The sequence below is a fragment of the Sapajus apella genome, unplaced genomic scaffold (genome assembly GCF_009761245.1).
Source record: "Sapajus apella isolate SASKATOON/1434 unplaced genomic scaffold, GSC_monkey_1.0 scaffold7, whole genome shotgun sequence".
NCBI lineage: Eukaryota > Metazoa > Chordata > Mammalia > Primates > Cebidae > Sapajus > Sapajus apella.
This window is the reverse complement of record NW_022436947.1, coordinates 328037-343435: the sequence shown is the minus strand read 5'-3', so window position 1 is coordinate 343435 and position 15399 is coordinate 328037. Positions and strand designations below refer to the sequence as shown.

At 36.3% G+C, this 15399-nt stretch overlaps 1 protein-coding gene across 2 annotated transcripts in view; it reads left to right on the top strand.

Moving 5' to 3' along the window:
• Nucleotides 1-15399, top strand: part of AGK (acylglycerol kinase) — a 97454-nt gene that overhangs the window by 53040 nt on the left and 29015 nt on the right. For both annotated transcript variants that reach the window (XM_032275628.1, XM_032275629.1), the window contains exons 6-8: nt 5015-5107; nt 7935-7967; nt 9258-9352. In XM_032275628.1, coding sequence (XP_032131519.1) covers nt 5015-5107; nt 7935-7967; nt 9258-9352 — 221 coding nt within the window. The remainder of the gene's footprint in view (nt 1-5014; nt 5108-7934; nt 7968-9257; nt 9353-15399) is intronic.

The following is a 15399-nucleotide window of genomic DNA, read 5'->3' as shown; positions in this document are numbered from 1 at the left end:
TCACCTCCCTCCCTGAGTCTGTGTTTTTTTTTTTTTTTTTTTTTTTCTTTTTTTTAGTTGAATGGTCAACTCTCTCCCAGGTATTCAGCCGCCTGTTTTAGGTGCTGGGATCTGTGTGATTTCCCTTGCGGCGACTCACTGTGCCGGCTGAAACAGCGGTGCTGAGATTCTTGGCAGTTTTTTGCTCAGGAATATTCTCCAGTAGTGCCCAGAAATGAGGTATGGGCTATCTAAGGAAGAGTAAAGCAAGATCACCATTCTTTCAAACAGCTCAAGCTCAGACTCTTTTGTTGTTGTCGATATATCATGCTTTTGAGTCATATGGAACTCATTATCTTGTTTGCTGTGTACCATCAGACCACTTTATTAAAAAGTGGACTTTATTTTTTAGAGCAGTTTTAGGATGAAGGAAGAATGCAGCAGAAATCACAGAGTACCTATATTCCTTCTCTCCCCTGCCCACAATTTCCCATATTATTAACATCTCATATTAGTGTGGTACCTTTCCTACAATTAATGAACCATTATTGATGCATTATTATTAACTCAAGTCCATAGTTTTCATTTCCATTTGCTCTTTGTGTTGCACAGTTCTGTGGGTTTTGACAAATGCATAATGCATTGTGTTCACCATTATATTATCAGACAGATAAATTTCACTGCCCTGAAAATCCTCGCTGCTCTTCTGCTCTACCTATTCATCCTTCTCTCCAGGGCTGATGTTTTTACTGTCACCATACTTTTGCTATTTTTTAAATGTCACATCGTTGGAATCATACAGTAGATAGCCTTTTCAGATTGGCTTATTTCACTTAGCAATATGCAGTTTAGATTTCTCCATGTTTTCATGGCTTGTTAGCTCATTTCTTTGCTGAATAATAGTCTATTGTCTGAATGTACTGCAGTTTATCCATTCACCTACTGAAATACATCTTGGTTGCTTCCAGTTTTAGCAGCTGTGAATAAAGTTGCTATAAACATTAATGTGCAGGTTCTTGGGTGGGCAAAATAAGGTTTCCACTCATTTGGGTAAATACCTAGGAGTGCTATTGCTGGCTAATATGGTAAGACTATGGTTTTGTAAGAAACTGCTACAGAGAGTGGCTGTACCATTTTGTATTATTACCACGAGTGAACTAGAGTTCCTGTTTTGTTCAATATCCTCGTCAGTCTTTGTCATTGTTAGTGTTTTGGATTTTAGCCATTGAAATAAATGTATAATGATATCTCATTGTTTTAATTTGCAATTCTCTAATGACATGTAATGTTGAGTATATTTCCATATGCTTATTATCCATCTGTAGATCTTTGATGAGGTGTCTGTTCAGATCTTTGCCCTTTTAGTTGGGCTGGTTTTTTTTTTTGTTGAGTTCTAAGAGTTGTTTGTATATTTTAGATGCAAGTTGTTTGCTATGCATTTTGCATATATTCTCTCTCAGGCTGTGGCTTGTCTTTTGATTCTTATAATAGTGTTTTTTTATATAGCAGAAGTTTTAAATTTTACTGAATTTCATTTTATCAATTTTTTTTTTCTTTCATGGATCATGCTTTTGGTGATGTATCTAAAAACTCAATCACCAAACCCAAGATCACTTAAAAAGTCTCTCCTATGTTATCTTCTAGACATTTTATAGTTTTCCATTGTACCTTTAGGCCCGTGATCCATTTTGAGTTAGTTTTTGTAAAAGGTGTAATGTTAGTGTCTGGATTCTTTTTCTGGGAGGTGGGTAATTGTTAGGTCACATTTTTATCCTTGCTTTTTTGGTGCATTTGGGATTTTTTTTCCTAAGATCGGAGCCTCAAATATATTAATATGATCTCTATTAATATTTTAAATTATGGTCTGTCAGATCTGTCAAGATCTTTTAAAACTTTGATTCTTTTATTCATGTACCTATTTACATTTATTAATTTGTTTTTGCGAATATTTTTTAGTTCCTACTATGAGCTAAGCCTTGTTCTAGGTACTGGGGATATAGTCTGAACAAAATAAACTCCCCATCTGTCCTTAAAGATGTACATTTCAAGGCTGGAAAGCAAGAATGCAGGTGAGAAACAAATATACAAATAAACATATAATTTGTGAGATGGTGATGAGTGCTAAGAAGAAAGATTAAGCAAGGTAAAGAGACAAAGACTAATAGGGGTGTTATTTTAGTGCAGATGTCAAGGAAGGCAAGTCTGACAAGATGGACTTCAAACAGACACCCAAAGGAAATGAATTAGTCATGGAGATGCTTGAGGAAGGAGTATCACAGTATCACGAGCTGTGATACTGCATGTCCAAAGGCCCCGAGGCATGTGTGTACTTGACGTATTTAAAGCATGATAAAGAGGCCAGCGTGATTGGAGTGAAATAAGCAAAGGGTGAGAGTAAGAGAGGATGAGATTAGAGAAGTAAGGAAGGGCAAATGTCAGCTTTGTATCATTTGTATATCTAGTAAATTACCTTTCACTTCCATTGTTGATAAAGTATTGCCTAAGAAACAGCTGAAGGGGGAGCCTTAATGAAATGTCTTAGGAATCTTCCAGCAATCTGACATCATTCCAATGAGCATCACATTTTGGACACAGATATTGAATTGGTAGCTCTTCCACTTACTTGTATTCTACCATGTTGTTTCCACATTTCTTCACCTGTCCACAGGGAGATCATCAAGTGACTTGCCAGGAGTCTTGCTAAAAACCAAATGTAATATGCCTGTCTAATTTCCAAGATCTACTGATGTAGCTGATCTGTCAAAGAAGGAAATGAGGACAGTATGAAATCACTTGGCCTTAGTGAGAACGCAGCCTGATTCCTAATGACCACCTATTTCTGGGTGTTCACAAACCATCCTTTTAATCAGATTGACCTACATACATTTTTTTTAAAGTCAAATATTTGTGAATATATAACTATAAAGCCCAATAATTTTAGAATAAAAGTGGAACTATTCGTCATAAAATTAGATGGTAGTATTTTAGGGAGGCTTCCTCTTTTCCTCTGTGTTAACTGCAAATTAATGTCATTTAGGACTTACTGGCTCAGGTGCTGGAGTCTTTTCTCGCAGTAGCTGGATGTCCAGCAATTCAATTCTGGTCAATTCAGTTCAACTCAGCTCAACTCAACTCCAACACGTGGAGTTAATGCAGACTCCATGGGTTAAGGGCTCAGTTTCACAAGACTGTCTACACTTCAGGCACCAGTCTCATATGCCAGGGAAATGGTCACCAGTTCTTCTGACCTGCCAGCTACAAATCAAAGGTTCCCCAACTCCCTCCTCAGGTTCAATAACTCAAACTCAGGAAAGCACTTATGTTTACCAGTATATTGTAAAGGATACTACTCAGGAATAGCAAATGGAAAGATACATAGGACAAAGTATGGGAGCAGAGGGATTGGCACAGAGCTTCCGTGCCCTTCCTCTGTAGGTGTGCCTCCTTTCAACACTTCAGTGTTGAGGTGTTTGCTTCCAGCCTGGAAGCTCCCCACACTCCCTTGCTTAGGAAGGTTCCATTAAGCAGGCAAGATTGAATAAATTATTGGCCATTGGTGAGTAATCTCAATCTCTGGCCCCTCGCTCTTCCCTGGAGGTTAAGGGTAGGGCTAAAAGTTCCAACCCTCTAATCACCTTGCTGGCCCTTCTGATGACTAGCTCCCATCTTGAAGCTATCCAGGGGCCCACCAGTCACCTATCAGCACAAACTCTGTTAAGATTGAGAGGGGCTTGCCTTGAATAATGAAAGACATTTTTATCACTCAGGAAATTCCAGGGATTTTAGTTCTGTGCCAGGAACCAAGGACAAAGACTCTGTCTGTCTGTCTGTCTGTCTGTCTGTCTATTTTTTTTCCTGAGACAGAGTCTTGCTTTGTCCCCCAGGCTGGAGTACAGTGGTCTGATCTGAGGTCACTGCAACCTCCACCTCCTAAGTTCAAGTGATTCCCGGGCTTTAGCCTCCTGAGTAGCTGGGATTACAGGCATGCACCACCAAGCCTGGCTAATTTTTTTATTTTTAGTAGAGATGGGGTTTCACCATGTTGGCCAGGCTGGTCTCGAACTCTTAACCTCTTGATCCGCTTACCTTGGCCTCCCAAAGTGCTGGGATTACAGGCGTGGGCCAACGCACCCAGCCCAGATATACATTTTTTACTATGCCGCAGGGCTTCACCCCATCTGAAATCCAGACATTTAATTTTTGTCCATTAGTATATCTAGTGTGATATCAATTGGAGGGAGTGTTTTCTATTTTAGTATTAGTTGCATTATGTCTATTGAAATTTAGTGTTTGGTTTTACATATTATTGGTGGCTTAAGTGGTTCATTTAATCTGTATGTTTCTGAGATCAAATGATGTCAATAAAAATGGTAAGGCTTAGGCATTGTTTTGTGACTGCTTCGAATCATACCTGTATTTCTTTATGTATAGTCATAACAAAACAATAATAACCTCCTTGTATTTAGTGCAATACCAGTTATGAACAGTCAGTTACCTTACCAGCTGCTTTACAGCTGTTTTACAGAGAAGCTATCATTATTCCCTCCCTCAACACACATAATTTCAGTGATGAGGAAATTAAGATCCATAGAGTTTAAGGTCACTCAGCTAAAAAGTAGCAGAGTTGAGATTTAATCCAGGTCTCTTGGGCTCTGACATCTGTGCTCTTGTCATTACATCTGCTTCTCCCTATTTGCATGTACACTTGACTTCCTGTAAACGATGTAATAGAATCTGCACTGGACTGGAAATGAGGCCTTTGACTAGCTAGCTGTGTAACAGACAAATTATTGGGTTTGAATTTATTTTTAAAGTAAGGAGCTGACTAGATAGTTTCTGAGGTCCCTCTGGCTCTAAAAGTGTAAAACTGTAACAAGTGTACATAATTGCTTTGATAGCTTTTTTTTTATGTCTGTCAATTATGTGAAATTTACTAAGAGTCAATGTAAAACTTTAAAGATATCCCACATTTTTAAACCTTTAACCTTGTGACATTAGGCTGATAAACTTACCAAAGGCTTCCTTGGTATTTCAGACAGATTATGAGGGACAAGCCAAGAAACTCCTGGAACTTATGGAAAACACAGATGTGATCATTGTTGCAGGAGGAGATGGGACACTGCAGGAGGTATGACTGTTTTTCTCTTTGAAGCTATTTTGAAGGTGAGAAAAATGGAAATTAAATTCTAGAGTAATGGTATAAAGTAATTGTAATTTAAATAAATTATTTATTTTAATTCATCATTTTAGGATTGTTGCTCTCTGAAGCTAGTATAGCTAAATTTTTCTCTATGGAAGTGCATTTTCTCAATGAAATGCACTTCCATTTCATTGCTTTTTATAAACGTCTACCGAGCACATAAAATAATTTTTGTATTGTCATATTTAAGTTTGATAACATTGAACATCATAGGAGATAAAATGGTGGTGAGTGGGATAATCTTATATTTTGAAGACTCTTATGAAGTAGCCCTGTTTGTAATGAAATCATAGTTTCAACCATCAGGTACGTTTCGTTTCTTTCTTTCTTTTTTTTTTTTTTTTTTTTTTTTTTCAGAGTCTCAGGTATGTTTCTTATAAATAAATAAATACAGATTCACCTATCCATTTTCATGTCCTTTCCATTATATATAATATTATACTATATTTATAGGAAGAGGTATATATGTTCAGATGTATGTTAAGATGTATGCATCTGTGTTTGTTTTAATATTACATGTTTTTAATGAGATACCACTATGCACCTGTTAGAGTGGCCAGAATTTCAGAACACTGACAACATCAAATGCTGGCAAGGATGTGGAGCAACAGGAACTCTGATTGTTGGTAGGAATGCCACTTTGGTACAGCCACTTTAGAACAGTTGGGTGGTTTCTTACAAAACTGAACATACTCTTAACATATGGTCCAGCAGTCATGCTCCTTGGTATTTACAAAAGGAGTTGAAATCCTGTGTCCACACAGTTGCACATGTAGCAGCTTTATTCATAATGGCCAAAACTTGGAAGCAACCAAGATGTCCTTTAGAATGTGAATGAATAAGTAAAATGAGGTACATTCAGACAATAGATATTATTCAGCACTAAAAAGAAGTGAGCTATCAAGCCATGAAAAGACATGAAGGAAACCTAAATGTATGTTACTGAGTGAAAGAGGATACTCTGAAAAGACTACGTACTGTGTGATTCCAGCTATTTGATATCTGGAGAAGGCAAAACTATGGAGGCAGTGAAAACGTCAGTGGTTACCAGACACTGAAGAAAGGGATGAATAGGCAGAGCACAGAGGATTGGTAGGGCAGTGAAACTATTCATTAAGATACTGTAGGGGTGAATACATGGTGTTATACATTGGTGGAAACCCATAGAATGTACAACACCAAGAGTGAACCCTAATGGAAACTATGGACTTTAGGTGATGATAATAATGTGTCAATGTAGATCCATCAGTTGTAACAAATGTGCCACTCTGGTTAAGGATGTTGATAATGGGGGCAAGGTTCACATGTTGGGGCCAGAGGAACATGGGAAATCTCTGTATTCCTCTCAATTTTGCTGCGAACCTAGGACTACTTTTAAATAATAAAATTTATTAATAAAAATACCCTAATGCTTACTTTGGTCCATTAAGGACAATAAGTATGTACCCTGCAAGTACTCTTCTTTTTCATGCAGCAGACTGGTATATTCATTATACATTGGAAGTCCCTAAAGAGCCCAGTGCAGGTGATCCCACTCACTGATCAATTATTCAATCCTGTATACTATAATTCACATTCATACCTCATTTCTGATTACCTGTTGTCCCCATTTGTCTGTTTTACCAGTGTTCAAGGATCAGAAGCTAACAGCAGACAGAGCACTGTCCTATGTTTGACTTAGTAATTACGTGAGCCTTACTAAGCTTCTTTTTAAAAGGCTGTGCTAATGACCTTGTAATTGTTTTTATGGCTTTTTAATGAAGTGTGAAAAATATTGATAGCATGGCTACAAAGAATGAAGTAGACCTCTCAAGAGCCCCATTTATTCCAGAAATTCAGTGAGGCAGGAGAAGATGAAGGGAGAAGACCTGGGTCAGGTTTACTGTACAAAATGTTTTTAAAGAAATTGTCTATTTGGTATAATTACATTCATATAAAAATATGCACTGGATGAATCTGGAAACCATCATTCTCAGCACATTGACACAAGAACGGAAAACCAAACACCGCATGTTCTCACTCATAGGTGGGTATTGAACAGCGAGAACACATGGACTCAGGGAGAGGAGCATCACACACTGGGGGCAGTTGGGAGGGTAGGAGAGAGACAGTGTGGGTGAGGAGGGAGGGGAGGGTTAGGAGGGATAACATGGGGAGAAGTGCCAGATATAGTATGCACCTAAAGTAAAATAAATAAATTTAAAAATAAAAACATGCACTGATTAGAAAAAGGATTGGAGGGAAATATGGCAAAAATAAACAAGTGATTAATAATTGGTTATGATGGAATTAGGAGAATTTTTTTTCTTTAGATATTTTTCACAGTTTTTACAAGAATACTATCCTTCATATTTGTCAATAAGAACGATTGAGTGCACTCTCTCTGAGTGTAGCAAAGTGCTTTTTTCCCATATGTGAACTTCACAGTAGTAAACTAGGGTTTTTTGTATAATTGATGTATATATCACATTTATACCCATTTTATAGAACTTAAAACATATTTTTACTAATACAACTTGGAGTTTTAAATAATTATTTTATCTTAGCCTTTATTGTTTTGTTGATCTAGGTCAAAAATACAATCTAATTTAGTTCTGATTGTACTGGAGAATATGTTTGAAGATGCAATGCATCTTTTAAGAGAGTTTCTAAGAAGAAAACAGGAATAAGTTTATGGTCTATGAAAATTAAATCCAGTTCTTTTATTATAAAGGAAATACATATGGTTTATAATAATGTTTTATTATATTTGTAGGTTGTTACTGGAGTTCTTCGACGAACAGATGAGGTGAGCTTTAAAGAAAGAGTAATTGCGTTTTAACTTTTATTTTTCTGTTCTTTTTTATTGCTCTTCTTTTACTTTTTTTTCTATGTTTTAAAATGGGTACAAGTTGTGCTTTCTTGAATTTTAGAAAGGAAAGTACTGCTACCCATGTCATAGAACCCGTATATTAACATATGGGGACTTTTCTGGTTTGGTAATTGATGGCATCCAATAACTGGACGATGGTTATTTAAAATTTTATTATGGAATCTTTTTTTCAAAGAACTTTTTAATAAATAAATTGTGCTATGTTCATATAGTGGGAGTCATCTAACAGTTAAAATGAATGAACTAGGTGTATAAATATCTATATGGTTAAATCCCAAAAGTATTGAATAAAAACAGCAGGTTGCCCAGGTATGTTATGCATTTCAATGAAGTTTTAAAATTTAGAAAACAATACTATGTATTGTTAATTGATGCCTAGATATGTAGCAAAAGAATAATAATGTGGATGGAAAGGAATCACACCAGCCTCAGGATAATGGTCTCCTCTGGGAAGGGAGAGAGGAGAATAGGTTTAGGAGGGACTTTCATTTTATCTCTATCATTTTATTTCTTAAAACATACAAAGAAAAAGGCAAATGCTAACATTTATTAAATTTAGGTTGTGGGCACATGAGTGTTTTTGTACCATTATTTTACGTACTTTTGTACAATAATTAGAAGATCCTTCTCAGGCTCTTTGGTAATAGTAGATTGTGCTCAGAATTGTTTTGAACCTTATAATATCTATTGTATGTGTGACATTTAATTAAGTTAACTGGTATGTCAGTACCATCCATTACTTGAACTTGTTTATTCTCTTTGCCTTATTTGTACTTAAAATAGTTTATAAAGCACCTTCACCTGTCGTTGATCTCTGTATAAATGGTAGACATTTTTAGTTGAATTTTATCTTCAACTTTATCAAATAGTGTGACAACATAATACTATCTCTGTTGTACTAGTGCATTAATCCGATATGTTCAAAACCGTCATTATCTTAACCAAATTTCTTTCAAACAGATGTCATTAATGAGTACATAAATATTTCTTCCAAATTCCGAGTCATTTTGTTTTCATTGACTGCTTTGTTAGAAATTGCCCACCTAGCTGTATTTGATTGCTGGTCTAGGGATGTGGGAAAGGAGATGGGGAGGCAGATACAGGGTCAATTATTTGTCATAGTGGATACACCTGTGCTTCTCCATTAAGCCTGATTTTCTGATCATAACAATAAAACTTTCCTCTTCTTCCCCCCTCACCCCGCAGGCTACCTTCAGTAAGATTCCCATTGGATTTATCCCACTGGGAGAGACCAGCAGTTTGAGTCATACCCTCTTTGCCAAAAGTGGAAACAAAGTCCAGTAGGTTGTCAATGTGGGGAATTAGCATTTGTGGGTGAGCAAGCCTGGGAATGAAAAATTTATGTGTATGCTGTAACCGTTTTGAGTTTTGATAGCCTGAAACTTCAGATAAGTAAGAGAAGGACCTAGATCAGAGTTCAACCTTTCAGTTCACTGGGAAGTTTTCCGACTGGGTTGTGGGACTCTTAGAATAAGTCTCCGGGTCAGGTAGGGAGGTGAATACTTGATATTCTTTTGTCAGTTGTGAAGATAATATCTCTGACCCAAACTGTTTCTGTGCTTGTACATCCTAAGATTGTTTAATGAAGACAGATTGCACTGATCATTTGTTTGCTTTAAGTATACACAATGACAAATAGCAAGTCCCTTGTGAAGATTGAACCAATAGCTTTGGCTTCATCATCTTGATATTAAAAATAGCTAAAACAGGTAAATATAGCCACATCCTTTTGGGAATACCTAAGGTGGTAGGCAGTGTAGACAAAGTAGACAGGGAAAGCAGTATAGCCCTGACATCTAAATTAAATTGCAGTGAATCTAACAGTGTTTTTTGGAGTCAAGTAAATTGTTATTATTATTCTTTTTTCTTGAAAGCATTATGTAAACAAAGCTTTGCTCTTTCAAGAAGATAGGAATCTTGAATTTGAGCTCTGATAGTGATTAGTAACATCGTTTTAAGCAAATAGCTGTCAAGAAGACCCAAATAAGTGGAGAGATAGCTGAGAGATCAGCTGTCTGATGGTTAGTGTAAGCTTTGGGACACATTGGAGAAAGTCAATAAATAAATATTTGTTGCATGATTTAATGAAAATTTTCTCATGATTTTTCTGATTATGATCTTCTAGAATTAACAATAATACTCAAGTGATTTTTTTGTTTGGGTTTAGATTTTTTTTTCTGCTTTGGAATTCTTTCATTAGGCTGGCTTTTGTGAATTTATTTTTGCTATTGTAATTTCAAGAGTCAACTGTATATCTTTTAACAGTTCTATATATATTTTTAATAAGCACCATGGTCCATTTTTCAAAAGACTAGGCATACACATAGATATATATCAGACCTTCATTCAAACTTCTTTCATGCTTCAAACCTTAATATAATGGGGACTATTCAGCTATTCATTAGCCATCCTGAGGCCCAATTATAGGAGAGGCCATGTCAGTTGGCCATACTTTTTATCCCCAGTTTAGAATTTCTGGAGGGCAGTAGATAATGACAGTTAATTGCTCCCATTTTTACTTCTCCAAAATGAATCCTCTGGTTCAGTTGTTGGTTACATTAGAGAGCTTGTTTTCCCCTTGTGTCAGTGTAGATTTTTTGAATTGCTTTAGCCGGTATTTCAGATAGCATATGTCATTGACCCAGGGGTAGACCGTTATCCTTGGAGAATCCCTTGCCTGTCCAAAAGCTCACTTACACAGAGTGTGGCAACCTCCGGGGTCTGAGAGTCTTCAGTTTGGGGGGAACTGATTTTCCCTTGTAGTTAAACTACTGTTGTTGCTACTGCTATTTATAATTTAAAAATTTATAAAACTTAATTTATAAGCATACCCCAGGGCTCTTAGGTAATCAAGTAAGTCTGTCCTGAGTTCGGAATTCTGTAGGCCTCATAACATGGGAGATGCCTAAGGCTATTTAAAAAGAACGGGGCTTTGCTTTTTGCACTGCTGTCAAGATTTGTTGTACCATAGTTACTACACAGGAAAAAAGAATTTTGAATTTGGAATGTTGCAAGTAAATAATCCTAAAAGTGCTGTTCCATGCTACAGTGCTGCTTTATTTAGAACTTTTAGTTATTGGCAGGAGAATGATGAATTACAGGTTGCAATTTTAGCTGTCTTCTGCCAAGCAATTTAGGAAAAAAAATATGATGTAAAAAGACTTTCTGAGTTATAACAGTTTTTTTAATTTGTTTTTTTAAGGTCAGCCTTTCAAAGGCATTTACTAAATCTCTCAATGTGTTAAATACTGTTCAGAGTAAGTACAGTGCTTTAGGATCCATTCTGATAGCTTTTTTCAGACTTTATATATTCATATCAAATGACCTTAAACTTGTGAGCATGCTACTTACTTTCCCCTAAACTAAAACTCATATTCTACACTGCTACCTCCTTCCCAAGTAGCATCTATATTGGAGAGAAAAAATGGTGTCAAATGAGGTGATAGAGAAACATGAGAAAGTATAATAGTTTCAACTTGTTTATTAGGGAACTGAGAGTTTAATCCAAGCATTTGAGTCAATGTATATATCTTGGGATTTTTAAGTATCTTAAGTTGTACCGACCTTTGTTAGAAACACTGGTTTAGGTGGATTTGATTCCTGTGTTTACATTTAGTCCTGACGACACTGATGGGAAGGGCTATAGAGCACCCAGATTACAGGGGGTTTTGACTTAAGGAGACACATACTGGAAACCAGTGCCAGGGTAGGAAAACCTGAGCTGTAATTGGTAAATTGCTGAAGCTCAGTGTGATTAGCTCTGAGAGGAGTCCCGCTCTGAGAGGGATACAGTCATAAGGAGCCCCCCACAGTATCATGAGATATACCTCCAGGAGCTCACAATATCAGAGAAAAATTGCCTTATGCTTTTGGCGCTGGTAGGGGAAAGGAACCATTTTGAAATATGCCAACAGTATTCTGTTCTTCTTAACAAGGCCTGTCCTCAGGAGAAACAAGTTAACCAGATCCTAACCTGTTGGAGTATTCTCAAGGGCCAACTGCCTGGGGAAGGGAATACTTAATTCTAGTCAGCTCTAGCCTTTCATGTGGGAGAAAGGAAAAAGCCAATTCCAGCCTACTCTAGCCATTCTGTCCCACCTAAGGGAACAGAAAAAAAACTGAGAAATGCTTGTGAAGTTCAAAGTCCAGAGACGTAGGCTCATTAAAGCCTAAGACCTAATCATTGCTTCCCCTCCCTTCACACATTACCCCTACATTACTAAAGGCCTATTTACAGCAGTTCTTTTTACCTAGTATGTCATTTCAGACTACCAGTTACAAGGCATACTAAAAGGCAAAAAATATGACCCAAAGACATAGCAAGCCTCAGAGGTGGATGTGATAAGGATGTTTGAATTAGCTGACTGGGAATTAAAATGATGATTAATATACTAAGGAGTCTAATGGATAAAGTAGACATCATGCAAGAACAGATGGGCACTGTAAGCAGAGAAATGGAAGTCCTGAGAAAGAACCAAAGATACTAACAGAAATGTAGAATGCCTTTGATAGGCTTACTAGTAGACTGGACATAGCTGAGGAAAGGATCTTTGAGCTGAATGATACCTCAATAGAAAGTTTGAAAAGCAAAAAGCAAAGAGAAAAAGGGTATGGTCCCAGGACCTTCCACAGAGACCAAAATCCACAGATGCTCAAGTTTCCAATATAAAATGAAGTAACATTTGTCTGTGACCTATGCACATCTTCCCATACACTTCAATCACCTCTAAATTGCTTATAATACCTAATATGATGTAAATAATTGTTGTACTGTATTGTTTAGGGAATAATGACACAACAAAGTCTAGTCTACAATACAATGTCTAAAAAAATAATTTTAATCCAGTGGGTTGAATCCATGAATGCAGAACTTACGGATGTGTAGGACTGAGTATAATACAAATTAGAGCAGAAATCAATGAAATTGAAAACAGGAAATCAATAAAAGAAATCAGACCAAAAGCTGGTTCTTTGAAAAGATCAATATAATCAATAAGCTTCTAGTCAGGCTAAGAAAAAAGGCTACAAATTATTAATACTAAAAATGAAAGAGAGGACATCACTACAGACGCTATCACTTTCAATACTATGGACACTAAAAAGATAGTAAAGGAATAGTGTGAACAACTTCATACCCACAAATCTGATAACCTAGATGAAATGGACCAATTCCTTGAAAGACACAATTTGCCAAAACTCACACAAGAAAAACTAATCCGTAGTTGAATGGATCGATAAAGTGTGGTACATTCAGACAATGGAATATATCCAACAATAAAAAGAATTGAGGTATCAAGCCATGAAATCATATGAGAATACCTCAAATGCATGTTATTAAGTGAAATAAGTCAGTCTGAAAAGCTATAAACTGGATGATTTTAACAGTATGACATTTGGAAAAGGCAAAACTATAGAGAAAATAAAAAGATTCGTGGTTGCCAGGGGTTAAGGTTAAGGTATGAAAAGCTGGAGCACAGAGGATTTTTAAGGCAGTGGAAATGCTCTGTGTGATACTCTTAATGGTGTGTACATATGATTATACATTTATCCGGACCTACACATTGTACAACACTAATAGTGAACCCTAGTGCAAACTATGGACTTTTAAAATTTAAGTTCTGGGATACATTTGCAGAACACACAGGTTTGTTACATAGGTAAACCTGTGCCATGGTGGTTTGCTGCACCTATCAACCCATCACCTGGGTATTAAGCCCTACATGCATTAGCTATTTGTCCTGATACTCTCCATCCCCCTGACTCACCCCGCAAACAGGCCCTGTTCCCCACCCTGTGTCCGCGTGTTCTCGTTGTTCAGCTCCACTTACGAGTGAGAACATGCGGTGTTTGGTTTTCTGTTCCTGTGTTGCAAACTGTGGACTTTGGGTGATAATGATGTGTGAATGTAGGTTCATCAGTTTTAACAAATATACCATGCTGGTGGGGATGTTGATACTGGAGAAGGCTGTGCATATGTGGGGTAGGGGTAAATAGGAAATCTCTGTACCTTCCTCAATTTTGCTATGAACCTAAGACTGCTCTAAGAAAACGAAGTCTTAAAAAAAGGTTTAAAAAAATTACGGAAGTTATTTCAAACTTAGATAATTCTGCTTGCTTAAGTAAGCATTAAGGAAGGGCTGTTAGTTTCTCCTCAGTTTGAGTAACATTGATATGGACCTTCTGTGGTTATTCTTTCTCATTGTTCGTTCTAACTGTATATTGACCCTTGTATCCCACCATTAAAATGCATTGATTTGGGACAATTTGAATATCAATAAGGCAAATAACTGTAATGTATTAAGATATATCAAATATTTTTAAATCACTGAAGGAGGTCATAGTGATACTAGGTAAATAAAAGTGAAAAACTGGTCACTTTTGGAGGATACTAGGAAATCAATGTGTTATTTTGAAAACTGATTTTTAAAAAGTTTAAAAATCAAGTATTCTGACTTTCTTATATGACCTATATTTCAGGGTATCCAAATTATGAATGAAAGAAAGTTTCTCTTTGCAGACCAGATAATAAACTGGAAGGAATAATAGAATTTTTAAATTACCAGTTTGCAAGTCTATTAATTAATCCATGTAGACAGTGATTATTGATCATTTCCACCATCACAAAAGGAGAGAGAAGCAGAATATCAAGTACCTTGTGGTGGAAGTACATACCACCATGTGGAGTATTTTTGCCAAAAGCTTAAGGCTAAATACATTACAGATTTTCTATTCTAGATAAGATTTTCAGAAAGTACAAGGAATGGAGGTGCATGTTAATACCACAGGGATACAATCAGTAAAATCCAAACCTTAGAAACTCAGTAATATAAACAACCTGTTTCCTCAAGTATGGAAGAGAAGAGGAAAGGGAGTCTATAAATTGGAAGAGACCTGAAACCTATAAGCCAGTTGCAATTAATACATCTTATTTGGATCCTGATTTGAACAAAGAAACTAAAATACATATGAGTTAATGGGGAAATTTGAACATTGAGTAAGTATATTTTGATATAAACGAATTGTTTAATATTTTAGGTATGAAAATGATATTTCACTTTTTTTTAAAAAGTTTTCGTCTTTTGGAATACATAATGAATAATTTATGGATGAAGTGTGAAGATATCTAGGGTTACTTTAATTGATACAGGGTAGGGGCAATGAGTGGGGGATATAGAAGGAAACAGGATTTGCCATGAGTTGGTAATTGCTGAGGGCTGGATGAGGAATGCATGGGTTCATGGTATAATCATCTATACTTTTTTTATATGCTGGAAATTTTATAGAATAAAATAATGCATTCAGTGAATATTAAATGCCTATTATGTGC